This window comes from Phytophthora sojae (genome assembly GCF_000149755.1).
Source record: "Phytophthora sojae unplaced genomic scaffold PHYSOscaffold_5, whole genome shotgun sequence".
In the NCBI taxonomy this organism is placed as follows: domain Eukaryota; phylum Oomycota; class Peronosporomycetes; order Peronosporales; family Peronosporaceae; genus Phytophthora; species Phytophthora sojae.
Genome location: NW_009258119.1, coordinates 767962 through 794738, shown reverse-complemented (window position 1 = coordinate 794738; position 26777 = coordinate 767962). Strand labels below are relative to the sequence as shown.

At 54.2% G+C, this 26777-nt stretch overlaps 8 protein-coding genes and 1 non-coding gene across 9 annotated transcripts; 4 read left to right on the top strand and 5 right to left on the bottom strand.

Annotated features, from left to right (window-relative positions):
- Nucleotides 1–1738: 1738 nt before the first annotated feature.
- On the top strand, nt 1739–2995 carry PHYSODRAFT_506724 (hypothetical protein; the record flags this gene model as incomplete). Its single annotated transcript, XM_009530082.1, has 1 exon — nt 1739–2995. The coding sequence occupies one exon, from the start codon at nt 1739–1741 to the stop codon at nt 2993–2995; it is 1257 nt and encodes a 418-aa protein (XP_009528377.1).
- Nucleotides 2996–4098: 1103 nt separating this feature from the next.
- Nucleotides 4099–5307, top strand: PHYSODRAFT_263938 (hypothetical protein; the record flags this gene model as incomplete). Its single annotated transcript, XM_009530081.1, has 1 exon — nt 4099–5307. One exon carries the CDS (start codon nt 4099–4101, stop codon nt 5305–5307), a length of 1209 nt encoding a protein of 402 aa, XP_009528376.1.
- A 1766-nt stretch (nt 5308–7073) lies between these two features.
- On the top strand, nt 7074–8246 carry PHYSODRAFT_264083 (hypothetical protein; the record flags this gene model as incomplete). The annotated part of the gene is made up of 1 exon (XM_009530080.1): nt 7074–8246. The coding sequence occupies one exon, from the start codon at nt 7074–7076 to the stop codon at nt 8244–8246; it is 1173 nt and encodes a 390-aa protein (XP_009528375.1).
- A 2718-nt stretch (nt 8247–10964) lies between these two features.
- On the bottom strand, nt 10965–12199 carry PHYSODRAFT_384629 (hypothetical protein; the record flags this gene model as incomplete). Its single annotated transcript, XM_009530079.1, has 3 exons — nt 10965–11256; nt 11323–11829; nt 11958–12199. Coding segments are annotated over 3 exons (1041 nt in total), but the record flags the coding sequence as incomplete, so codon positions are not given.
- A 707-nt stretch (nt 12200–12906) lies between these two features.
- PHYSODRAFT_560889 (hypothetical protein) lies at nt 12907–14207 on the bottom strand (the record flags this gene model as incomplete). Its single annotated transcript, XM_009530078.1, has 2 exons — nt 13612–14207; nt 12907–13542 (listed from the first exon to the last, which is right to left on the bottom strand). Exons 1-2 carry the CDS (start codon nt 14200–14202, stop codon nt 12907–12909), a joined length of 1227 nt encoding a protein of 408 aa, XP_009528373.1. The 5' UTR covers nt 14203–14207.
- Nucleotides 14208–15208: 1001 nt separating this feature from the next.
- Nucleotides 15209–15862, top strand: PHYSODRAFT_433387 (hypothetical protein; the record flags this gene model as incomplete). The annotated part of the gene is made up of 1 exon (XM_009530077.1): nt 15209–15862. A coding segment is annotated over one exon (654 nt), but the record flags the coding sequence as incomplete, so codon positions are not given.
- A 1130-nt stretch (nt 15863–16992) lies between these two features.
- PHYSODRAFT_t833 lies at nt 16993–17064 on the bottom strand. Its single transcript has one exon. It is a non-coding gene; the product is annotated as a tRNA-Met (tRNA).
- A 2153-nt stretch (nt 17065–19217) lies between these two features.
- On the bottom strand, nt 19218–19421 carry PHYSODRAFT_507603 (hypothetical protein; the record flags this gene model as incomplete). The annotated part of the gene is made up of 1 exon (XM_009530076.1): nt 19218–19421. One exon carries the CDS (start codon nt 19419–19421, stop codon nt 19218–19220), a length of 204 nt encoding a protein of 67 aa, XP_009528371.1.
- A 4493-nt stretch (nt 19422–23914) lies between these two features.
- Nucleotides 23915–26285, bottom strand: PHYSODRAFT_433280 (hypothetical protein; the record flags this gene model as incomplete). Its single annotated transcript, XM_009530075.1, has 2 exons — nt 23915–24003; nt 26198–26285. Coding segments are annotated over 2 exons (177 nt in total), but the record flags the coding sequence as incomplete, so codon positions are not given.
- Between the last annotated feature and the right edge of the window lie 492 nt (nt 26286–26777).

The following is a 26777-nucleotide window of genomic DNA, read 5'->3' as shown; positions in this document are numbered from 1 at the left end:
GGCTCGTTCGTTCTGCGCTTCCGACCGTGCTCTCTCTATGTCTCTCAACAACATACAGCGCAGGCCCTGCAGTCTTCATTAACGCTCAAGAAAAGATCACACAAACACATCTGCGCGTCTCCATCTGACGCAGCAGCCTTGTGAGCCATACCCGAGATGCATATGGCTAATGGTCATGTATCTACCAACTGAACTACGCAGGTGGAGTCTTTACGTCGAATCATGATGCTTTTGGACGGAGGCGAAAAGAGGTTTTTCAAGAGTGAGAGGCACGAATCGGGTTCAAGGTCGTCTTCAACTCTTATCGTGCTCTAGCAGCGCTTAAAGTACACCTGAGACGACCCAGCAACTAGTCGAAGTCGCCCAAGCTCATTCTCAATTCTCCCTTCGCCAAACCAACCAGCTCCAAGTCCTCATTGCCGCGCGAACCCTCCACACCTCACTCAGGGTTCACGCCTAAGGCGTGCCAACGCGCGGCTGCTTCGTAATCTCTTAATGTCAAGTCTTACTTTGATCCCCACATCATGCAGCACGCTCATCCTATTCTATGCCGACGCCACGACCGAAAATGAGCCATAAAATCCGACGTACGTGGAGGCTGCCGCTGTATAAAGGTGGCTGTAAAGCGTCTCGATACTTGGACGCTTCTTCATTCTTGCAGTCTCCGTGCGTTCAGCGGTTAAAACCCGAGACGTGAGTTATCGTGCAGGCACCACACATACCCCTCGATTTGTTTCTGCCGTCGATGTACGACTGTGAAAGATACGCCATACGAATCCAACGATGTTCAAGGCCGTCATCTTGGTATGGGGGGAACGAGAAACTCTGCCACCAACGATTACGGGGCTACGGTCTCTGCTGTCCGGAGGTTAGCGACTGCCTCCAATCCGTGCACATGCCATCTCTTTGTAGCCAAAGCTATTCGTCCAACAAGTTCTCTTGAATGCCACCCAACTACACGTGGAATAATAGTTGACAAGTTTGTGTGGGGACTGCATTTCGTGCGACGACCCCGACAAGCTAGTGGTTCTCACCAGTTCATGTAGCACATCGTGCTGTATCTAGGCCGTTCCAACTACCATAAAGGAGAACCCTCTACCTAAGGTCGGACTTCAAAATAAGCTCTCTGTCAAAGATGATGGTCCATATGACAAAAGGGCCTGCCGCTCGGAGGCTCAAGACGTATGCCTACCAGCTCCAGCACGATAAGGTTTAGTCACACTAGTTGACGCTCCGTGCGCTGGTGGTCAGACCGCGTCGTTTCTGGCGAGATACCAGAAACTTTGGCTCGAGCCCTGAGGCACAAAGGCTAGCTGCAACGAGAAGACAAGCGCACAAGTGGAACAAACGCTCAATGCAAGTGACGTACGCAGCATCCGGCTCCCGTTGTGGGGTCACTGAAGACCTCTTGATTATCCGGGTAATCAAGTTGGCTGAGCTCTTCGGTCTTATGACCCGTACAGTCCAAATTGAGCCCACTGGTTGCTGCGGAGATAAGACCCTGGAGCCGCTCACTTGTATCGATCTTGCCATCAAAGTTTACCACGGGGTTGCTGCAGCTGGGTGAGCCTCAAGCGGTGGCGTATTCAACTTTGTCAGATGGCAGTCCACGCAAAACGACTGCTTCCAGTCCCCCCTCGATCAATCCAGTCCAGTCCACCCACTAGCCTAAGCCTGCCTCACGTCAAGCCCGCAGTTGTGAATTTACTCTACAGAGAGTACGACCTCAAGCAACACTATGAAGGACCGATTCAACGACAACCCGTTCCCGGACGTACATGTATCCGATGCCGAACGCCAGGAGCTGATCAAACTCGTGGACGGATACGTGGACGACTACGTCAAGAAGTACGAGGAGTTCGTGGAGGTCGGCAAGCGCAAAGTGGACAAGCGGCGCTGGGACCACATCAAGTCCAAAGACAACATCCACGTTTACACGGAGCGAACGCGGAAGGAGCTCAAGCGCATGGGCATCGAGCCCGACAACTCCCTCAGTGCAACGCAGCGACTAAAAGGAGAAGCCGCAGCAGCGAAGGACCTTCCTGTGATGCTGAGCGTCGGCACGCTCGTGGGCGAGATGGACGACCTCATGTACGGTGTTGTGAACCCCACACTCGACGACATGCGCCTCAAAGCTTCTTACGTGCACGATCTCGACAACGCAGCCGTGCTCTGTTCCGTCATCACACCCAGCAAGACGGACCCGTACCGCTCGCTGGTGATCAAGTGGATGTCGAACGACATGCCGTTCCAGGCCACCAGCTTTGTAAAGAGCCGCGACATCGTCTACATCGAGGCCACGGGCACAGTTTACCTCGAGGACGGCGAGCGGGTCGGCTACCACTTGATGCACTCCATCGACTTCCCGCAGACCAAGCCGCTGCCCAACAAGATCCGCGCCAACTTGTCGCTGTTCGCGTGCTATCGACAGCTCGACCGCAATGTGATCGACAACTTCGCGTGCGCCACGGTGGACCCCGGAGGCCACATCATGCGCAGCCTCTTGGTGAACGTGGCGGCTGGAGCCATGTTCTGCGTGACCAACTACGTGTACTGCGGGCAGATGAAGAAGCTGGCGTGGCTGCTGCAGCAGCAACACGCGTCCGTAGATTACCCGGCCAAGAAGGCCGAGAGCAGGAAGCACTGCGTCGTCTGCGCCAAGAAGTTCTCCAGTGTCATCGGCAGCATTGGCAGGAGCTCGTGCAAAATCTGCTACGGCAGCGTGTGCTACTCGTGCAAGATCCGCCAGAACATCAGCTTCATCGTGGTGGGGGGCAAGTTGATTCAGCGCAAGGTGGTGGTCTGTGCCAAGTGCATGGGCGAGGCCACTCAGTGGAACGCGGAGGAGATCGCAAGGGACCAACTGTCGGTCTACGAGGCCTGCAAGAGCGACGACGGCTGCAGCTACGTGGCATGTACAGTCTCCTGCGAGATGTCGTTCTTGGAATCCTCCGCGTCGGTGCTTGAGGAGTATGAAAACTGGCAGGATATTTAGGTCTAGTTTGGTTGTGAGTGAGTGAGTTATTAGTTGGGGAGCTGTCTGAGTTCCGCAACCCGTATTAGTGCTGTAATTGCTGTAGTGTCAGGCGCAAGCTGGTCGAAAACATTCGCTGTTTAGCTTCAGATTGGGTTCTTCGTACAGTGTGCATGGTTCTATACATGTACTGTAGTTATCGTCAAGATACACAGCGCTGGGGCTGCATGAACGCCAAGTGACCACAAACAGGTAACCACAGCTTTGCACTCGTGTACACGTACAGAGTGGAGGCTCGAGTGGGTGAGATTGAACACAGATCGCACTCGGCACAATCTTCGCCGGCAAGCTCGTTGGCTTTGCCACACTCGTCAAAGTGTTTCATTTTGAGCAAGTATTGGGCCGCCACTTGAAGGCCGGAGAAAATGTTAACTATACATATATAGTCTATATATGTACAACTGCAAAGGCATCGACACGCGCACCGCACCATCATGATGAGTCCGGAGGAGGTCACGGACTGCCAAGGCTTGACTCAAGCTGCAGCGCGAGGGACTCGACCCGAGAGTCGCGTCGAGAGTCACAAATCGAGCTCCCCAGCTCCATATGGGGCACAACTGACGGCATTTACGATACGACAAAGGTTTTAGAGCGTAACGTTCGTAGTGTCTTTGCAGGGCGGCAATGCTGGTAAGAAGTCCACGTAGAGTCTAGGTAAGCTTAGACAGGCTTGGCGACGTGCTCATTTGCCTCGGAGCTCAGCTCCAACGCCACTCTCGACTATCCCAGTGCACCACTTTGTATGGACAGACTGGTATGACAGGAAGATTCGATACTGTACAGCTTTCCGCGGGTCGTAAGTGTACAGTACATGTAAAACCTTCGCAAAGCCACTCTTGTCGGTAGGGTCTGTAGAAGTTGAAGGTAGAATAAGACCCCTCCCTTGTCTGTGCACTTGCCTGGGTGACAGCTCGCAGCGTTTACGATGCGGCACGTCCACAGCTGCTGTGTGTAAATCGGTCGCTGCTTAGGCACAAACACATCGTGGCGGGTGGCATCACACCCCATAGGATACCGTACTGTTCCGACAGGGTCTCAGTTGTTGATTTCACCGCCCTCGATCGATGCCGAAGGACCGCTTCACGCGCAGCCCGTTCCCGGAGGTTCGGGTGTCGGACATCGAGCGACTCGAGCTGGTCGACCTCGTGGAAAACTTGGTGTTCGACTACGTCCACAAGTTCGAGGAGTTCGCGCAAGTCGACCGACGCCAAGTGGACGACCGGCGCTGGGAGCTCGTCAAGGCCAAGGACAAGCTGCGCGTGTACTCGGAGCGCACCCGCAAGGAGCTCAGTCGCCGCGGGATGCAGCCCGAGACGTCGTTGAGCGCCACCCAGCGAGTGCAAGCCAAGGCCGTGACCAAGGAGCTGCCCGTGGTCATGAGCGCCGGCTCGTTCGTCGGCGAGCTGGACGACCTCATGTTCGGCGTCGTGAGCCCCACGCTGGACGACATGCGCGTCAAGGCGTCGTACGTGCACGACGTCGAGAGCGCCGCCGTGGTCTGCTCCGTGCTGGAGCCCACCAAGGACGACCCGTTCCGCTCGCTCGTCATCAAGTGGATGACCATCGACGTGCCGCTGCCCTCGAGTCTCATCAAGAGCCGCGACTTCGTGTACATCGAGGCAACGGGCATGACGTACCTTCCCAATGGGGACCGGGTGGGCTACCACCTGCAGCACTCCATCGACTTCCCGCAGACCAAGCCGCTGCCCAACAAGACCCGCGGCAACATGTCGGTGTTCAGTTGTTTCAGACGCAAGCGTCGACAGGTTATCGAGAACTTCGCGTGGGGCGTCGTGGACCCTGGAGGCGAGATCATGCGCAGCCTCGCAGTCTCTGTGGCGGCGGGGACGCTGCTCACTGCGACGAACTATGTGTACTGCGGACAGATGAAGAAGCTCGCGTGGATGCTGCAGCTCAATCGCTCGAGTCACTCGCCGATTGTCCGGAAGGACCACACGCAGAGGAAGCAGTGTGTAGTCTGTGGCAAGAAGACCACCAATGCCATCGGAAGCATCGGCAAGGGCACGTGCAAGATCTGCGACGGTAGCGTCTGCTACTCGTGCAAGATCCGCCAGCGCGTCAGCAGCATCGCCCGTGGGGGACAATTGATTCAGCGCAAGGTGGTGGTCTGTGGGAAATGCATGATCGAGACGAACCGCTGGAACGCGCAGGAGGCCGCGATCGATCACGCACTGGGCTACGAGTATGGCACGATGCACTCGGCGTATTCCTTCGTGGACACATCGGCGTCTTCGTACGAGGAGTTGACCTAGCCGATGTGATAGTTAGTTAGTGAGGAACTGTGGAGCATAGCAGGATGAGTATAAATGCAATGCAGTTTGTGGTCAAAGGCTTAGGCCTACGTGTTACTACGCTTAGGCGCTGGGGTTGTATGGACCATGGTGCAAACTAAACCCCGTGGCTACGTCGCCAGCAGCTCGGAGTTGTCCAGATCTAGCCCAGCGACGTACTCGAGGCTATAATTTGTTCGTTGAAGACGTCACAAGATGCCGAGATGACGTCGTTGCACCGGAACATTCAAGCTCTCGCTACATGACCAATGTGCTGTTACATAGTCGCAGTACGAATCGGAGGCGAGGTGTTGGGACATACAGTCATACGATGTGCCTCGTTTCCTCCCTTCGAGGCATTTCGTATATTGAGGAATATAATTGCGATAACAACCACAGCTGGCATACTTTAAAAGTGGATAAAGTGTTTGAATATATTGAGTCGAAGTAGCAACTGCTGTCCCCAATCTTGGATCGAGAATATAAATACTTACCGCTGCATTTTGCGGGTCGAAGACAGAGTTGGTGTCGGTCGATTTCATCGTTCTCGGCATCGGTTCCCTCGTATTCGCTGCGAGTTAAATCATTTCCGACGTAATGCATGTACTGCTAAGTCAGCATCAGAACGCGTTACAACCTCTTTTAAGGTAAGGTGCCAGTTGCGTGTACAACCAGTTCCGTGCCTACTTGTTTTAGCCAATTAGCATCTTCTCCTTGTTAAACTCTCGTAGTCTATTGGTAGATTTTTCCAGCGTCACATGCAATTTCCGGTGATGAGCCTCCAAGGATTTGCATAGCATATAAAAATGCTATCAAAAAGAGGCAGGAAACTGGCAGCTCACTCCAAACCAACAAGCTTTTCAAAACAATAACAAGAAGTTTTGCAAAGTTTACACGGACCAGCGTGAAGTACATAAATTCAGCCCAATCGCGCAGATTTAGCGGGTGCAATCATGGACAATTCAATGAAAAGTTATGCCACAGCAAGTCCGCAAGTTCGAAGGACGGCACGAAACTGACAGAAGACCTTAGTATGTGAGCTGAGAAGCAAAAAAGCGCGTTAGCAAAAGCACACACAGGCGACCAAAGTGATGACCAGTTGGTAACTTTGGATAGACCATTAAGCGTTTACACCTATCCATCCCGCCGTACGCTAGGCTTTTTGCGTGTACTAGTTGAACCCACACACAACAAAAGACACTTGTGGACAGGCAAGCCACCACTTTTGGTGCGATTGTGGAATCTGCCAGCGTACAGTAGTGAGCTGGCCGGCCGGTGGCCGACCAACTCGGCTTCCAAGAGGGTGACCGATCATTTTCTTGAGGATCGCGAACCTCGGGAAACAAATGCTGCGGATGAGCAACGCGAAGTATCATGTACTAAAGCGCGAGGTTCTTCGCACTAAAACCAGCCAAGAATTCGCCACGCTTGCCTGCAACTCGGCTCTATCTCGTCGCCTGTCTCTCTTTCGTGCGCAGTTTTCGATACATCACTTACCTGAACTCTTGTTCGCAAAAAGCAGCTCGCGTGCCTCCGCTTCGTTACGACGCCACACTCGACTTGAAGCCTTCACAATCCAAGTAAGCTCTTCTGTCGTGTTCTTCCGTCGCGACGCATTGCACCGCGGTGCTGTCCCAGCCGATCAAACGATTGGAGATTGATAGGCTGGCACCGGGGTGAACCCCACCGACGACTCCGAATATGGTTCACTTGCCGTTTTCCTCAGCCAAAGCAAGACGACCCCCACCATGTCGGGAGAAAGGATAAAAACCCGAAACCCGTATCCGAACGTCCGCGTGTCCGAGAAGGAGCGGCAGCACCTGATCGACCTCGTGAGCGGCTTCATCGAGGACCATTTCAAGAAGTACGAAGAGTTCGTCGTCGTCGACAAGCGCCAGGTCGATGAGCAGCACTGGGAGCACGTCAAGTCCAAAGACAACCTGCACGTCTACACGGAGCGTATCCATAAGAACCACCGGCGCAAGAGCAAGAGCGGGGAGGACGACGTTGAAAAAGACCTCGCAGTGATGCTGAGCGTTGGAACGCTCGTCGGCGAGCTGGACGACCTCATGTTCGGCCTCGTGACCCCGACCCATGAGGCCATGGCCATCCGAACGTCGTACATCGGCGAGGTCGACAACGGGGCAATGTTGTGCCCGATAGTGGACCCGACGGAAGAGGACCCGTTCCGGTCGATCGGGGTCAAGTGGGTGAAGCTTGAGATGCCCATGCAGCCCAAGAGTCTCATCAAGCCTCGCGACTTTGTGTATGTCGAGGCCACGGGCTACCTGAACCTCGCTAACGGAGAGCGAATCGGCTACAACGTGCTCCACTCCATCGAATTCCCGCTGACCACCCCTCAGTCGAGCATGATCCGCGGCAATTTGTCGGTTTTCAGCTTCTTCCGGCAGATTGAGACGAACGTCATCGACAATTTTACTTCCTGTGTCGTGGACCCTGGAGGCAAGGCGATGCGGCTACTCTTCGTCCCGATTTCAGCCAGAGCCATGCTCACTGCGACCGATTTCGCGTATTGTGGCCAGATGAAGAAGTTGTCGCGGCTGCTGCAGCAGAAAGTATCGTCCTTCAAGCCGGACAAAAAGAGTCTCCAGGAGAAGAAGGAGTGCGTGATCTGCGGGAAAATATCCTCCAAGAAGATCCGTGGATTTGGACCGAGTGTCTGTAAACTCTGCAGCGGGCGAGTGTGCTCCTCGTGCAAGATTCGCAAACGAGTGAGCTATATTTCGATGGAGGATCAGTTGGTTCAGCGCAAAATGGCCTTTTGCCCGCCGTGCATCAGTATGGCGACGAATAGTAGCGCCCAGCAGGCCGCGCGAGACCAGGCAACGGGGGTCAAGCCGTACGATGGCTCCTCTGCTTCTCCACACTCAAATGAGTCAGTGACGGAGGTGTATGACTAGATGTAGTTAGTGAAACTTGAAGAGAGACGACTGAAGTATCCGAATAGTATCAGAATAGCATTGTGTCGAGACTCAGCCCAAAGTTGCTTACTAGTACCCGCTACTATGCAGACAGCAGGAAAACATGTACAACACAGACATTACCAAATCATTACGTCGCCTTCAGCTTACGGAAGAATTTGCAGCGGTAATTAAAAAAAATGCCCCCCGCCCGCATGCTTTCGCTCCATAGTGCAGCACTACGAAATACATAATACTCTTTATTTTGTTGCTGAACAGGAACTTACTCCTTGCGAAGTAAGTCCCTCGATCTGTCAAATAATGCTAAACTCGACCCGGCAGTATAGCTTTCACACCAGAACAGTTTTGCTTGCTTCTGATATTCACGATCGTGAAGCTTCACAGACTAGACTTGGTCGTCATCGACGTGACAATGGTCTGTGCTTCGGCCTCCAATACGATAGCGAGATCGGTCGGGATGAAGGGAGAGATATCGGTCTCTACGACTTCGAAAGGTGAGGGGTCAGAGTGCCGGAAACGATGGGTACACATTTAATGATCCTTGTAATCGTCATCATCACTGTCGTCCAGAGGGTCGATGGTCCTCAGGGATCGCTTGGCGACGATGTCGGTTTGAACACCAATGGTCGAGCGAGAATGAACGGATGTATCGACTGACTCCGCTTTGGGGAGCTGAGCTGAGACAGCATTGCTGGCAGCCAGAAGCACGGTCGCGAAGATGGCGATGATTGCCTGACGCATAGAGGTTTGTCGTAGTGCTTGGGTACTTGGCTGCTGGAGAGCAAAACGTAAAATGATCCGAGTGGGACCCCGATACAGTACCAAAGGCTACAGCAGGCACGGTACTCTTGGTTGACACTGCTGACCTGGATTTCGCGGGAGTACGTGTTTTTTTAAATAATCCTGTGAAAGGCCTGTATTGCGTGAGAGCTCATTCGCGAATCGTCCTGTGAAGGAGAGACGGGTAGCCTCGATAAACTTTACAATTGATAATCGCAATTTTTATTTACAGAGTACTGGGAGCACAAGACTTGCTCGCATACGCAACAGATTTTCGCGCCTAAGACCCGCCAAATGTACACTTGCCTCATCACTGCATTAACCCCTGCAATCCTCTGAGCAAGTTACTTGGAACTGAATTCTTATGTCTTGATAACAGGTTCAGAATGCTACCCCACAACTTGAAAGTGTTATTAAGAATGCGATTCTTCTGTGATTTGTTCTGAGTGGTGCTCGGTAGATTTTCTATTTTTCATCGAGAGCGGTAAAATTCAGACTTGAGCTCCACCCAGCAAACCGCCTAAATGCCTAGGAAAACGTTTTACACGCTGGTATCGCCTAGTAGCAATTATGTACAGTACTAGTACTCGATATCGCTCATCCTGTATTGCGTGATAGCACGAGAACTGCTCATAGTCGATTGCGCGTGTGGCATTGGTGGCGTGAGAAAGACATCACGATGGGACGCAGTTTAGTTTTGAAGTACATGTAGTTGCATAGGCGTTTTATCGCTCGATTAAAAAACTGGGAAATAGTAGGAGGCGCGCCGCTCCCACCGCTCATTCTCTAATTAACCCGCTTCCTCTTTGTGGCAAATTTGGCTTTAAACAAACACTTCCTCATTCTTCACCATTCGTCATACTGGACGTTGCACTCGTATACATTTCAGATTGCGGGTACAGCATCCTCAAAACTTACAGCTCAGACGATCAGACATTTTCACGCAATCCACTCGACAAAGTGCACGATAGCTGTCTTGTGTGCACACAGCCGGATTCGAAGCCGGTTCGTTGCAACTACTACCAACTCCTGCTCATCAACGGTAGATGGCTGTTATCCAAAGGTCAGTTCACTTTCCGATCACGCCTCGAGGGCGCAGACTAAACCTTCATCACATCCTTCCCAAGACAATGCGGCTACCGATTCTGGCGGCCCTCCTGGTTATCGCCACCATTGGAATGCTCATCGATGCTTCGGTCGCGCACAATAGCTCCGTTGCGACGATGAATAGCGCTCACCGCTTTCTCGTCGACGAAATCGCCGCCACTGATGAAGAATCAACGGATGATGAAGAAGAGGAGAGGATGAAGTTTCCCTAGGGATCCAGAGCGTGACCAACCTATTCAAGAAGTCCCCAGGGCTCAGCTCCAAGATCGAGGGTCTGCAGAATAACTCGGAGGTGGTCACGGCACTGCAGCGCAGCGCAGCTCGAGTCTAAGCAAGCTGAGGACTGCGGCGGAGAAGGACCCCAAGATCCTTCGAAGCTTCGTAAGTAACCCGGGGAGCATGAAGCGACTGGCGAAGCAGCCGGATATGATTCAACTGTCCAAGACGATGCAGAAGAATGGCGTGGCTTTCTCCGGTAAAGAGGTGGCTAAAATGCGGGTGGGGCTCGTAGCAAGGCTGAAACAACTTACCGCTATTGGAACTGGAGCTGCAGCCGGGGCACTCATAATCGGAGCGGTGCTGGCGCTGATTGCGTGTATTGATGCGCCGTTTGCCGTTGCTCTTTTTCGCGGTTCTTCTTGAAGAATTCAAAGTTCATACAGTGCCTGCGCAACTGGATCACACTGCAGCTTCGATTGGTGTTTCTTCGGTGCATAATCTCAAGAATCTAACATTTTTACCAAAGACGAGTTGTTTACCCTCCGAATTCCATTCTCATTCGTATTCTTCAACCACCTCTCGAAAAGCCGGGTAGTGCTCAAGGATCCAGTCATTCATCTCCGGTGGGCCTTCCTCATCCGCTCTTATAGCTGCACTCTCGGTACACTTTACATCACATCGATCATGCAGAAGGAGGAACACGTCGATCGTATCAGTCTGCTCCAAAGCTGCAGTTAGATCGTGCTCCAATCGATGCCTGTAAAGCCATTCCACGATTTGCAGACGACCTTGCTTCGCCGCTTCAATCATCGCTTGAGCCGTGCAACGTTCCGACCGATTTTTGTGTAGCCATCTAAGGCTCCGTTCGGTATTCATGTAGCCACTTTACAACATCGCCCATCGCTCTTGTCGAACACCCAGCGCTTGTATTGCTATGCAGCCACTGCACAGTATTGCAGCTATCGAGCATCCTTCGAAACAGTGTTTGAACAGCAATTGCATGACATTTAGATGGCCCGCTGAAGCTGCACCATCCATCGCGCGGCCACTGCAGCCCTCGAGTCGGTGTTCGTGTAGCCATTTGACGACTTCTAGGTGGCCATTCGCGGCCGCTCCATTAGTACAAATTGGTCGTACTCGCGGTATGACCTCGCCCCTCCTCCTCTTTCTGGACGAATAAAACTTATCGAGTGCATGCAAATACTTGGCAATTGTTAGATGCCCAGCAGAAGCGGCCGCCTCCATCGCTGTGATCGTCTTCGAATGTTGTTTTCCATCTTGGTAAATCAAATTCTGGTTTGAAGCATTTTGGCACATCCACTTGACGACACTTTGGTGGCCATTCTTCGCAGCGTCAACCAGCATACCCCTGGTAAAGTGCTTGAACCCTACCTGTGCGCATAGGAATTCTACAACCTGTAGATATCCATTGGCAGCGACAGCATGAATAGCCAGCCTCATCTTTTCAACGGAATGCCCAAATCTAGTTGCTTCATCGGGTCGAGTGTTTTTGGCCGACCAGCCAGCGCACAAGATCTAGATGCCCGTTCCCCGCAGCAGCCTCCAATAAGCCTTCAAAGTCACCGATTTTTACCTTGTTCAAATAGCCACAGAAACACCTGCAGTCTCCCGTTCGCAGCAACTTGCTTCACCAGGTAGTCTGGAAAATAACGACAAAATCGAGCTCCGTGGGAAGTAAGCCCCTCTGCCAATTCAAGGTCCCCGTTCAAAACCGCTTTGTTGAGGAGGTAGTGTCTTACATGCGGGAGGTTTTCATACAACCACCACACAATATCACTGTGGCCACCAGAAGCTGCTGATCGCATCACCCAATCCCACTCAATGCGTTGGCCCAGTCTTCCCTCTCTGGTTCGACCGCTAATTAATCCGCTGCCATTGTCCCGAAAAAATAGTAGCCCCTCCATCCACCCCAGCTTGGCTAAATCTTCGACTGGAATGGCCGTAATCTCGCAGTCTTGGAGCTTCGCTGACCATTTCCAGCTTTTTGAGCTGCACAGCCTCCGCTAGGGACGAATTAAACTGGTCCGTCCGATAATGGCGGTCTGTTCGGATGAAGTTCCTCCGAGTCCAGGAACCACTGGGGGCACAATCTGAACCATTATCATCAGTGGCGTAGACTTCGCTGCTGCTCCAAATGCGCTCCAGAAGGCGGGTCGACCCGAATTTACACGCCCTAGATCCACTGACGAGTCCAAAAAGCAAGAAACGGAGTCGATGACATGGGGAAGGTACGCGAACTGGGTCTTGGCCTGGAAAATTAGCTTCACGACGAGCAGTGGCGCTACGTGTGCCCCTCCTTCGAGCACCGAAAGTGAAAAAGTGTTGTTCATTTCCTAGTTTCCCTTGCGGTGATACGGTGTGAACAGCACCTTGCACACTGCCACATACTGGCCAAATGAAAGGATCATGGGGGTAGAGCGAGCAATCGGGGGCGAAACATATCAACGTTCCATTTTACCATGCACTACAGCATTCAGACGTGGGGCCTGCCGAAGTTCAAACTAGCAGCACTCTACAGGTCGGCGACGTCGCCCTCGTAGCGCGCGACGGAGCGGTCCGAGAACTGCGGCTCGGCCCGCACGATGAAGGCGCCGCGGTGGTCCGGGTTGGTGATGAACACGCATCCAGACACGCCGAGGGCGGCGGCCGCCTCGCGCATGGCGTTGGCCACCTTGTTCTCCTGGCGCTCGGCCAGCTGCTGCGTGAAGATGTCACCGGCCCGGCCGCTGGTGATGGCCAGCACCGTGGGGCCGGCGCCGCTGAGGAAGCAGCCGTGCGCGCCGGCGCCCAGCGCGGCCTTGATGAGCGGCTCGAGGTGCGGGTACTGGGCCGCACCGCGCTGCGGCTGGTGCAGCATGTCCTGCGTGGCGTAACGCAGCTCGTCCAGGTTGCCAGATCGGAAGGCGTTGACGAAGATGGCGGCCCGGCCGATGTTGAACACGGCGTCCTTGCGGGGCACGTCGGGCGGCAGGATGGCCCGGGCCACGCTCGTGGGGCCCGTCGAGTCTGGGATGAACACGACGCACTGCAGGCCGTCCGGGATCTGCACGCGCGACGAGTACCAGCGGTCGTCGGCGAAGATGCCGAGCTGCAGGCCGCCGTAGATGGCCGGGGCCACGTTGTCCGGGTGGCCCTCGATCTCCGAAGCCTGCAAAAGGTCACAAGCACAGCGTCAGTCACGACTCATACAAGAACAACAGACTAGAGTCTCTCTTACCAGCTGCAGGAGCTCCTCGCGGCCACGGACGGGCAGGCGCATGCCGGCCAGCGCGAGGCCGGCGATGATGCCGCCCACGATGCCGGCCGAGCTGCTGCCGAGGCCGCGCGCGAACGGGATGCGGTTCTTGCAGTGCACCTTGAGGTGGCGGGGCAGCGGCTCGCCCGCGGCCTTGAAGGCCGCCTTGATGCCGACGATCACGAGGTTGGACGCGTCCGTGGGCAGCTCCTTGGCGCCCTCGCCCTCGTTCGTGAGCGTGATGCCCGGGGCCACGCTCGCGTCCTCCACGACCTCGGCCGAGATCTCCGTCCAGATGTCCAGGGCCATGCCGATGGTGTCGAAGCCCGGGCCCATGTTGGCTGTCGTGGCCGGCACGCGCACCACCACCGACGTGAGCTTGCGGCGCTCCAGGTCTGTGGGCAGCGCGGCCGCCTTGGCCTGGGCCACGTCCTGGGCGCGCCGCTTGGCCGCCGCTCGCCGCGCGCTCTTGCTGCGCGAGCCGACGTAGTAGGCCAGCGCGGCGCCGGCGGCCGCCACCGCCACCTGCGTGGCCACGCGCTGCGTCGATGCGTCCGAGTTGCTGCCGGCCATGATCTATCTGAAGTGACGTCTGAGGAGCTGTGGCGGGAGCTGACGAGGGCCGCCAGCCGCAAGAAAATGCGTCGCCTTGTTTTTGGGAACCATTGCTCAAACATGGCTATTTTTTTGAAGTGTGTACACACAATTTGTATGCATAGTCTGCGAAGAGCTAAAGTATCGGCCCTTTGGGTTAGTGACGAAGGTATTACAGAATTCTGCCCGAATAAGGAACGGGTGTACAACTAATAGCCTCACATATTTAATATTATTTTCCAGTCGATGTGGCGATAGGGGGATGAGCAAGATACTGCAAGGTACTGAGGTACTAAGGTGAAAAATCCAGTGCCAATCATCAGCTCTCCACCCTCGTTTGAAAAATGGCGCGCATTTAGCGATCTTACTAGACTTCAAACTACATGTACCGTAGTGGTAGACTCGCACTTTTGCTTTTGCACCTCGCCCCACAAGCCCACCTCCTCCCCCACTCCACCCATTTGACAGCGCTGTTGTGGTACGAGGATGCCTGGTCAAAGGTTAGTGCTTCGGCCATACGCCACTGTTGGAATCATTCTGGACTCGTAGGTAAAGCTGCTCTTCAGTTCATTTTGAAATAACTAAACCAGTACATTGGAAAAGTATACTCAACTTAACATCAATTGATATATTCTGCGTCTTTATATATATCAGGCGTTCCTTACTCGGGCAGATTACTGTATCGATAGAACGGCTGCGCATTCACTAAATCACTCGGATTCAACGGATTGGACCTGTAGGTACGGTGCCAGTCGCGTGCAGTCTGCCAGTTCCGTGCCATTTTAGCTTCAACCAATTAGAATGCCGTAAGTATTTTTAAAGAACCCTATTGGTAAAAAAGTCTGTAAGCGCTACCAGCCAGTAAAACTCGCCAAACTGTATACGAACAAGACACATTTCCCGCCCGTTTGAGCTCAGTCTCCTATTTCCTGAAGCCTACAAACCACCCACCAACCCCGCAGCGACCACCTCGACAATGCCCGCGTACGAGATCGAAGACCTCAATTCTGCAGTGAAGCGCGTCCTCGCCGACGACAGCGCCCGCAGTGTCAGCGACAGCACCCCAATTCCGTATCGGAACTTTACGAAATGGGTCGCGAAGAGGAAAATGGGCATCTTCCGCGCACCTGTTCGTCATGGCCCGGCTCCGCTGCTCTCGCAACCAGCGGAGGCATGCTTGGTCGAGTGGATTGTCGGGTGCCAACTGGTCGGTCACCCCGCAAGTCGCAAGGAGATCATCTTCAAAGCCGGCGCCATGAGCTCCATGGCCACTGGTCAAACGGTTGGTGGCGGGTGGTACCGCCGCTTCATGGGGCGACACCCGATGCTGGCAACCCGAACGTCTCAGGCGGTATGCAAGGCCCGCAACGCTGTGACCAAGAGCGATCTCGAGCAGTTGTTTAGCTCGTTGATCAAGGCTGTGGTCGAGAATCGTTTGGACGCGTCTCGCGTGTTCAACATGGACGAAACAGCGTTTCAGACCAACAAGGGCTCCAAGCGTGTCGTGGCGGTTCGAGCCTCCAAGAACGTTTGGCACCAAGACGTTGCGCTCAATTTTCACCTCACGCTGGTCGCGTGTGGCAGCGCGTCGGGGTGCATGGTGCCGCCGCTTTTCGTGCTGCCGGGGTTGACAGTCAAGCTCGAAGTTCTAGATGGCTGCACCATACCCGGAGCTGCCGTCACCACCTCGAGCTGCGGGTTCATGAATGGATTTGTCTTTCTTGAGTGGCTGCGCTTTTTTTCGGCTAGCGTGCCCAAGGACGTGCAGCGACCTCTTCTCCTGATTCTGGATGGGTATTCGTCTCATTACTCCGTGGAGATCAGCTTAGAGGCAGCTCGGCTTGGCGTGCTTCTGTTGTTGCTGCCTTCGAACGCGACCCAACTGCTTCAACCACTGGATGTCGCTGTGTTTTCGTCGTTCAAGGCGAAGCTACGCCGCCTAACCGAGATCTACGTTGGCGAGACTGGACGCAATTCGGTCGACGAAGCGGAAGCCATCCGGATGGCAAGCGCAGCATGAGTAGGATGCAAGATGGGTGAGAACGTCAAAGCGGGGTTTGCTGGGTGCGGCCTATTCCCTCCGTCCAAGCCGCGTATGGACAAGTGCATCGACAATTTCCGGCGCAACAGGACCCCCGCATCTACGAAGCTGGCAGCGTGGCACCGGATCAAGGATATCGTGCAGAAGGAGGTGCTCGTGCTACCGCCGTCCAAGAAGCGGGTGCACAAGACAGCAACGGTCGCCGGTCGTCTTTTGACCAAGGAAACACTGGAAGCGATGGCACAACCGATGAAGAAGCCCAAAAAGGCAGCCAAGACGAAGAAGCATCCGCTGGCGACGAAGGCGACGAAGATGAAGAGGGTGCCGTCTCCGGTGCCGGAGCAGCTGCAGTTCCAGTCTGCGTCGAAGCACGGTGAGGCAAACCAGCAGGATAAAGTTGTGTGGGAGGCGATAGTTTAGTATAACCAAAGAAAAAAGCTTTTGCTGGGGTATTTTCCACCACATTGTCTTCATTTTTGTTGTTGTTTATTTCCTACTTTCTATAGTGATACGATATCCCTCTGTATGCCTGGGCCCGCTGTGATGTCCGGTTTTTGAGATTTGACGATCTCAAACCGTTATCAGAAGGGGAACCCGACTCATGGTACTTAGCATACTGGCGGTCAATCTGTTCACTCGGTGGCAGCCGTCGGTCGCTTTCGCAGTTCTGTGGCAGCCCCCTAATGCTCTAATTGACAGTTAGCCCACTAGTGTTTTGGTTGAGTTAATGCTGCCAGGTGGAATCGAACCACCGTCCTCTCGGTTATGATCCGAGGACTTTACCACTAAGCTTTGGCAGCGCTGCCTCTGAGCACAAATCTTACTATATTTATACACAAATCACATAATATTGTGTACCATATTGTGATATCGTATATCCGGTCTTATACGATTTCAAATGGGTGCAAATCATTTTGTACAGGTTGTTTCGGTGCTGTCATGAGAGCAAAAAGAGATTTGTCCCCCTTACAAAACCACAGATAAAATGCGGCAGATAACTGGTCCTGCCGTGAATGGGTTTGCAAATAGTCAGCAACTCCTAATTGAGCTCTCGTTTACTGTAGAGCTCAGTAAAACAGTCTGCTAACAGAAGAGATTGCGCTCTCTTCAGATATGCGTTTACATCTCAAAACTAATTGCCCAATAAAAAGTTATGAGCAAAACAGTGAGCGGGATTACATTAAGGCACACAAGTGGCACCGACAGTTAGTTCATGTCAATCCTCAAGTCGTTCCAATATTATGGCGGACCATGTTTTCTTTTTTGCGAAGGAAACTGCAAGCTGGCTCGAAGCACACTGAAATATCGCCATGCAGTCCGCTGACCAGCTCATCTTGTGTGCGAACGTTCATTAGAAACCGCACCGGTACTTTTAAATCTACGCCAAACGTATTAACGAGACTTTGTATTTTTGAAACATGGGCAACAAGCAAGGTTACGGTATCAGTTGGCGGCGATGCTGGTCAACCGAATCATCCAAACGAAGACGAGCTAAAGTATCGGCCCTTTGGATCAGCGCGGAGCCTAGTGACGAAGGCGAGACTGAACGGCGGACTGCTGCGTGGTCGAATCGTCCGACTGGGCGGCAGGAGTGACGCCGGTCTTGGTCGCAGAAGCTTGGGTAGTGGGGGCATCCGTTGTCGGCGGGGCCGTCGTCGCCGGGGGCGCGGTGGTAGCAGGGGCCTCGGTAGACGGGGCTTCAGTCACAGGGGGTTCCGGAACAGAGGGGGTCTCGGGAGGAGACCCAGCCGAGCCCTGGTCGTTCGGGCACGGCGTCTCACTCGAATCGCCACCCTGCGTGACAGGAGTGTGGTCGCCACCAGCCGAGCCTTGGTTCGGTGTAGTCACAGTTCCAGTCCACTGGTTAGTGCTGTCGCCACCGTTGTTCTGCGTTGCATGGCTTCCTCCGACGCCCTGGCCCCACTGTCCCCACGAGTGACCCTCGCCGCCCTGGTTCGAGCTGTCGCCGGAGCATGGCGCGGCCGCCGAGTCGCCTCCCTGGTTACCGGTCCACTGGCCCTGGCCGCCCTGACCCCAGTTGTGGCCCTGGTTCCACTGGCCTTGGCCAGCTTGGTTCGCGTCGTCGCTTGGGCACGGCGTAGCAGCAGCATCACCTCCCTGGTTTCCGGTCCAAGTCTGTCCGCCCTGGTTGCCCTGGCCACCTTGACCCCAGCCTTGGTTACCCTGGCCACCCTGTCCCCAGCTGTGGCCGCTGCCCTGGTTCCATTGGCCTTGGCCGCCCTGGTTAGCGTCGTCGCCCGGACACGGCGTAGTAGCAGCGTCGCCTCCCTGGGTTCCAGTCCACGTTTGTCCACCCTGGTTGCCCTGGCCGCCCTGGCCCCAGTTGTGACCGCTGCCCTGGTTCCACTGGTTTTGGCCGCCCTGACCCCAGTTGTGGCCCTGGTTCCACTGGCCTTGGCCAGCTTGGTTCGCGTCGTCGCTTGGGCACGGCGTAGCAGCAGCATCACCTCCCTGGTTTCCGGTCCAAGTCTGTCCGCCCTGGTTGCCCTGGCCACCTTGACCCCAGCCTTGGTTACCCTGGCCACCCTGTCCCCAGCTGTGGCCGCTGCCCTGGTTCCATTGGCCTTGGCCGCCCTGGTTAGCGTCGTCGCCCGGACACGGCGTAGTAGCAGCGTCGCCTCCCTGGGTTCCAGTCCACGTTTGTCCACCCTGGTTGCCCTGGCCGCCCTGGCCCCAGTTGTGACCGCTGCCCTGGTTCCACTGGTTTTGGCCGCCCTGACCCCAGTTGTGGCCCTGGTTCCACTGGCCTTGGCCAGCTTGGTTCGCGTCGTCGCTTGGGCACGGCGTAGCAGCAGCATCACCTCCCTGGTTTCCGGTCCAAGTCTGTCCGCCCTGGTTGCCCTGGCCACCTTGACCCCAGCCTTGGTTACCCTGGCCACCCTGTCCCCAGCTGTGGCCGCTGCCCTGGTTCCATTGGCCTTGGCCGCCCTGGTTAGCGTCGTCGCCCGGACACGGCGTAGTAGCAGCGTCGCCTCCCTGGGTTCCAGTCCACGTTTGTCCACCCTGGTTGCCCTGGCCGCCCTGGCCCCAGTTGTGACCGCTGCCCTGGTTCCACTGGTTTTGGCCGCCCTGACCCCAGTTGTGGCCCTGGTTCCACTGGCCTTGGCCGCCCTGGTTGGCATCGTCGCTCGGACATGGGGTAGTTGCAGCGTCACCGCCCTGGTTGCCCTGGCCCCAGTTGTGGCCGCTACCTTGATTGCCTTGGCCTTGGCCTCCCTGGTTGGAGTCTCCTCCGTGCTGGCCGCCCTGGTTCCATGACTGTCCTCCTTGGTTTCCAGAGTCTGTCGAGGTCTGGCCGCCCTGGGTCGAGGTCTGGCCGCCTTGGGTAGATTGCTGTTGCTGCTGCTGCGTTGCAGTGTCTGTCGTCGTGGTCGTCTGCTGCGTCGCAGTGTCAGCGGCGACTCCGGTCGTCGAGGTCGAAACGCCGCCGCCAGCTCCTAGCCGACGAACAGCGTAGCCGGTCGTGGGGACAGAGGCATCCGCGAAGGAGCCGACGGCGAGGGACACGACAGCCAGGTACGCAGCCAACTTGGTGAGGTTCATTGTCGATGGAGTGTCGTCGAGTGACAGGGAGTGTAGGTAGCAATTGCTGGGGGTGGAGAACGATGCTTGTTGGAAGCAAAGTAAATTGAAAAGTGAGGAACTGAGGGCGGCGACAAGATCCTGAACCAGCGCGGCCGGCGGTATGCTGTGCCGTGCACAGGCGCTCGTTTGACGCCCCGTTCGAGCAGCAAGAGTATCCGCGCATCCGTTCGGAGGCACACGGAGATGAACACCCAACAGACAGATCGGGCGTGGCTCCCATCCGGAGATGACTCGCAGAGCTTCAGAAACGAGGCGAACCTCAGAGTCGAACGTGGCGTAATGCCAGCGATGGCTCCACATGGCGGGGGTCTTGCTTCCTATCGTCGATAGGTGCTGCACCGAGAGAGCATGGGAGCTCGCCTTTGCCTTGGGAGCATCTCGTGAGTCATGCTCGCCTATCGCTGTGTAGCGCCTTTGCCGAGATACGAGTCCGCGATGAACTCCAGTATACAGACGCTTATTGTGTCCAGCATCTGAGCCGGAAGCGCGTCCATCAGCTGTCGCGTTCGCAAGGCGCCACCAACGCTTGACACAATTTTCACGCGGGTCTGCAGCCCAGCCACGTAGAAGTCGCTGCTGTGGCGTGGCTGTTAGTTGATCCGAAGCGTGCGTACGGCAAAACATGAACCGCATCTTGATGTAGAGGACTTCGGTGCGTCCTGTCCGGTGCATCACAACTTCAAGGTATCGTCGCTTGTTCAGCACGTTTAACATCGACGTCAGCCTGGATGGTAATCATCGATGTGTACCAGGGGGCATTGTGCCCCCCGACATCGCCTGCTGCAGGCTCTGCCCGCTCGAACTTTCACCGCTAAGAGAATTCCAACGACTAATAGATGGACGCTGTGAGTGGGCCAAGCTTTTTTGTTGCGCGAAACTCGCGGTGCTTCTGCCCCTCGAGGAAAAGATACTTTCGCTTCGAGATCGTCACGTCGTCGTCTTCAAGAAGATAGTTGCTGCACCGTCAATTCCCAATTGCCTTCTCACCCATTCGAACAGAATGGACGTCGTCACCCGGCATTCGCCGCCTTTACCACACACACACTTTGTTAAAGGAGGAAGAAGGGGGTGGGTTCACCGGCTAATGACGTTGTTGGTTTGACATCGCACTGGCAAGTTCATTTTACGGCATCGGCGATGTACGAACTGAACAGCATAGGGCACGAGTAAGGATTCCAGCAGATCGGGGTAGTGTTCGGTGAGCCAGTCGTGAAAGGCAGAACCTGGTATGCCGATGAAAAAAGGGCTTTTCGTCGCTCTTGCTTTTTGAGTTTTAAAGAACAGCACTCGGCCGAAATCTCCGTCCACAGCCGCGCGATCTAGCGCTTGAGTCGTGCTGCACGACTCGTGCATCTCTTGACCCGAATTGCTTATAATCACTGCAGGACCGTGAAGGTTTTGCTATAGTGGTGCAGCTTTCCAAACGACTCTTGTGTAGTCACTTGATGACGTCGAGCTTGCATTTAAAGACAGCGCCATCCATTGCGGTCCCTCGGTTTGGTTTTCATGGAGTCATTTGACGACTTCCAGGTGGCCCTTGCTGGCAGCGACGCCCACTTGACTATAGCTAGATGCCTTTTTTTTCTTACCATACCGCCCTCGTTTCGATCTAGATACAGCCACTTGAGAGCTTGAAGCTGCCCGCAGCACAGTCCAGGGCCACCCTTCGGTTCAATGGTAATCACTTGGTAATATCTAAATGTCCTCAGGCGTGCATTCATGAGTGCTGAACCATTTTGTCTAAATGTCCTCAGGCGTGCATTCATGAGTGCTGAACCATTTTGTCAAATGTTCATTTCCTGCCGCGAGGTTCATGACACAGCCTTCGTTTCGGTCCGATAGAATGCTGCCGCCTTACCACGCGAATCCTAATTCTCTTCACTTGACGACTGTCGTGGATTGTCACCAAAGTCTCGTCCGAATACCTAGATTTATACACCGTGTCGTGCTAAGGTACTTCTTCTCTTGTTCTTCCAGAACCCCTGATATTTGAGTGCTGAACCATTTTATCAAATGTTATAGATGGCCACCTGATTGTTGAATGTCTCGAACAGCCTCTTGGCGTCCTCCACCGCTTTAGATCCATGGATGATAGCGCTCCATTGTAGTGGATTAATCGTGCAATCTGACGATCGACCACGTAGTACTGCCAATACAGCCTGTTCGCTTCCTCGCCACGTCAAATTTGCATCTTTCGGTTGCCAACTCCAAAGTTCGGCCAGCATACTCTCCATCAGAGATTCGACCATGCCCAAACGATCTGAAACCATCACAGGAACATTTAATTCGCAGTTCAAAGAACTGTCGATTGGGGAAGGTTTTTGGATGTCATCGAACGACATTCAAGCTACATCTGTAGCGTATCCCCACAGCGGATCAATGGAAAAACAAGGCGAACGCTAGTCGACCCCACCGAGAAATTCCGTCGATGCTGCACAGCTTTGTTGCATCAAGCAAGCGAAGCGCTTTCTCCTGTCCTCGCTACTCTACTGTATCACTCGTACTTCTGTACCAGCAGCCCGTTTTTGGTTTTTGTACGGCTAATATAGGAATTTAACGTGGCCCCGCTGTCGATATCACCTCCCAAGTGTGCATCATATTGGCTACGATTGGGAGAATGTACATGTATATTGATGTCGCTCTCACACAAAACACTGCTGCATACATGTACACTGCAGCGGCCCATTGCTGTGTCATTGCTGGCCAAGGGCAGACATCCGCTCGAACCAAGTCAATGCCCACCACCTGGCGGGTAACCGCTCTGCGTATTTTGAGTGGGAATGTGCAGTCGTCCATTGCAACGCTCGCAAGACCATTACGTACTGTACAGCTACGACGGCAGCAAGATTTGCATGGCACGCGCAAAGCATAATGTACACTATACATTACAGTTCGTTGTTAGCGAGCCATTACATTTTTGGACTCATCCACTGTGACCAATGTCCCTTGTCCCCGTGCGAAGCTGAGCTCAAGGTAGAGAGCAACCTGGCCATTCGGCAGTGCTTGTCCAACGTTAACCCCAGGAGCTGGTTACCGAATTTGTTTTGTAGAGGGATACACCCACGTATGGGATACAGGATAGTATTAGCCAATCACAATTGTGTCTTCAGATTGACAGGGCTTGACTTGTTGAGGGATACACCAGTTTCAAGCCAGTAATTTTTGCACTCTCGGCCGCTCAGCGCGCGATCATTTCTGCAACGGCGTGGGCGCCACCAAGTCACCCTCGCCTGTCTGGAGGTCGAGGCAGGTGGAAAACGACGCGGGCCCTACCATTTTACACTGCTGCAATGAAGAAGGCTATGGTCGAGCACCTGAGACTACACTGCAATGTTTGTTTCGCTGAAGATACGTTCTTTCCGGGTCTACCTACAGAAAAGTATCAAGGGGGAAGAGTGGTGGTGGGGGTGCTTCTGTCGGCGGCAGGAACAAACGCAAAGCTTGCTCTCGGCATAGCCCCTTCAATTGACGCTGCTTGGGGCATCCTGGTACGATGCAGGTGACGCCACCGCCGTGTTAAAAGCAGTAGCCCCTCTTGTCTCCGTAGACAGATCCCTGCTTGCTGCATCCTGGTTCTTTGCAGAGGACGGGGCTTTTGTAGTCGCGCTGGACGTCCTTTTCGCCATTGAATTCCGTGGCCTCCACTTGCTCAACACTCGACTCGTCCTCGGAGTGGGTGAATGATGCCACGCTACTTCCTCTCGAGATCACTGAGCTGCCGTCTTGGGCTCGGTGAAGGACGCAGTACTCGCTCGGGTCTCCATCTCTCATCACCCACTTCATACACCCAAGCCACTTGCACACGCTGTGGCGACGATAACGACGATCGGTAGCGCGGATGGTCTCATGCGGCTGCGCTTGACTCGATGCTTCGGCTGCGTGATCTCCATCCAGTTCCTCTTCATCCAAGTGCTTATCGCAGTAGTCGAGTTGGACCCACACCTTTTGGTTCTTCGCGCTCTTTCCATTACCGTCGTATTCAGCAGTGTGCAGATCATTCGTGTCGCTGGATACGGCGCGTTTGCGATGAAAAGCTCGTACAGCAGCCCTCCGGTTACAACCAAGAGCATAGCACACCTGATATCCGCCGTGAGCGTAGCAGAAGCCGTTCGCTTGAGCCGTGTTGGTGCAGTCTGACAAGAGACAAGTTCCATCTTCAAAGTCCTCGTCTTGCCACTCGTGCTCGGAGGAAGCGATGACCACAGCCTCAGCCTTCTCAATGATGCCACCGTCCCCAATGCCTCTGACCATCTCCATCTCTACGCCAGCGTCTTCAATCTCCATTCTGCTGCCATCACTTTCGTCGCTCGAGCCCACGATCTCATCCACCAGACGCCCAGATGTATTTATCAAAATTACTAAACTGAGCACTCTACCTCAAGTCTCTCAAAGCCGAATCTCACCAATGCGGCTGCCGACACAGCCCAACTTATTAGCTTGTTCGCCGCCACCACCCCAACTTGAGATCGAAGTTCAGTAGAAGAAGAAGAAACAGTAAGACCACCACCAGGATTTTAATGGCCAAGACCAAATAAAGTCACTTACTACTACATTTTTGGACTCAATTTCCGGTTATCGCATGTGTACAGTGTGCACATCGGCACTCTAACTCCGAAAAGCGTGTCGTGCCAATCCCAGTTCCGAATCAATGGAAAAACAAGGCGAACGCTAGTCGACCCCACCGAGAAATTCCGTCGATGCTGCACAGCTTTGTTGCATCAAGCAAGCGAAGCGCTTTCTCCTGTCCTCGCTACTCTACTGTATCACTCGTACTTCTGTACCAGCAGCCCGTTTTTGGTTTTTGTACGGCTAATATAGGAATTTAACGTGGCCCCGCTGTCGATATCACCTCCCAAGTGTGCATCATATTGGCTACGATTGGGAGAATGTACATGTATATTGATGTCGCTCTCACACAAAACACTGCTGCATACATGTACACTGCAGCGGCCCATTGCTGTGTCATTGCTGGCCAAGGGCAGACATCCGCTCGAACCAAGTCAATGCCCACCACCTGGCGGGTAACCGCTTTGCGTATTTTGAGTGGGAATGTGCAGTCGTCCATTGCAACGCTCGCAAGACCATTACGTACTGTACAGCTACGACGGCAGCAAGATTTGCATGGCACGCGCAAAGCATAATGTACACTATACATTACAGTTCGTTGTTAGCGAGCCATTACATTTTTGGACTCATCCACTGTGACCAATGTCCCTTGTCCCCGTGCGAAGCTGAGCTCAAGGTAGAGAGCAACCTGGCCATTCGGCAGTGCTTGTCCAACGTTAACCCCAGGAGCTGGTTACCGAATTTGTTTTGTAGAGGGATACACCCACGTATGGGATACAGGATAGTATTAGCCAATCACAATTGTGTCTTCAGATTGACAGGGCTTGACTTGTTGAGGGATACACCAGTTTCAAGCCAGTAATTTTTGCACTCTCGGCCGCTCAGCGCGCGATCATTTCTGCAACGGCGTGGGCGCCACCAAGTCACCCTCGCCTGTCTGGAGGTCGAGGCAGGTGGAAAACGACGCGGGCCCTACCATTTTACACTGCTGCAATGAAGAAGGCTATGGTCGAGCACCTGAGACTACACTGCAATGTTTGTTTCGCTGAAGATACGTTCTTTCCGGGTCTACCTACAGAAAAGTATCAAGGGGGAAGAGTGGTGGTGGGGGTGCTTCTGTCGGCGGCAGGAACAAACGCAAAGCTTGCTCTCGGCATAGCCCCTTCAATTGACGCTGCTTGGGGCATCCTGGTACGATGCAGGTGACGCCACCGCCGTGTTAAAAGCAGTAGCCCCTCTTGTCTCCGTAGACAGATCCCTGCTTGCTGCATCCTGGTTCTTTGCAGAGGACGGGGCTTTTGTAGTCGCGCTGGACGTCCTTTTCGCCATTGAATTCCGTGGCCTCCACTTGCTCAACACTCGACTCGTCCTCGGAGTGGGTGAATGATGCCACGCTACTTCCTCTCGAGATCACTGAGCTGCCGTCTTGGGCTCGGTGAAGGACGCAGTACTCGCTCGGGTCTCCATCTCTCATCACCCACTTCATACACCCAAGCCACTTGCACACGCTGTGGCGACGATAACGACGATCGGTAGCGCGGATGGTCTCATGCGGCTGCGCTTGACTCGATGCTTCGGCTGCGTGATCTCCATCCAGTTCCTCTTCATCCAAGTGCTTATCGCAGTAGTCGAGTTGGACCCACACCTTTTGGTTCTTCGCGCTCTTTCCATTACCGTCGTATTCAGCAGTGTGCAGATCATTCGTGTCGCTGGATACGGCGCGTTTGCGATGAAAAGCTCGTACAGCAGCCCTCCGGTTACAACCAAGAGCATAGCACACCTGATATCCGCCGTGAGCGTAGCAGAAGCCGTTCGCTTGAGCCGTGTTGGTGCAGTCTGACAAGAGACAAGTTCCATCTTCAAAGTCCTCGTCTTGCCACTCGTGCTCGGAGGAAGCGATGACCACAGCCTCAGCCTTCTCAATGATGCCACCGTCCCCAATGCCTCTGACCATCTCCATCTCTACGCCAGCGTCTTCAATCTCCATTCTGCTGCCATCACTTTCGTCGCTCGAGCCCACGATCTCATCCACCAGACGCCCAGATGTATTTATCAAAATTACTAAACTGAGCACTCTACCTCAAGTCTCTCAAAGCCGAATCTCACCAATGCGGCTGCCGACACAGCCCAACTTATTAGCTTGTTCGCCGCCACCACCCCAACTTGAGATCGAAGTTCAGTAGAAGAAGAAGAAACAGTAAGACCACCACCAGGATTTTAATGGCCAAGACCAAATAAAGTCACTTACTACTACATTTTTGGACTCAATTTCCGGTTATCGCATGTGTACAGTGTGCACATCGGCACTCTAACTCCGAAAAGCGTGTCGTGCCAATCCCAG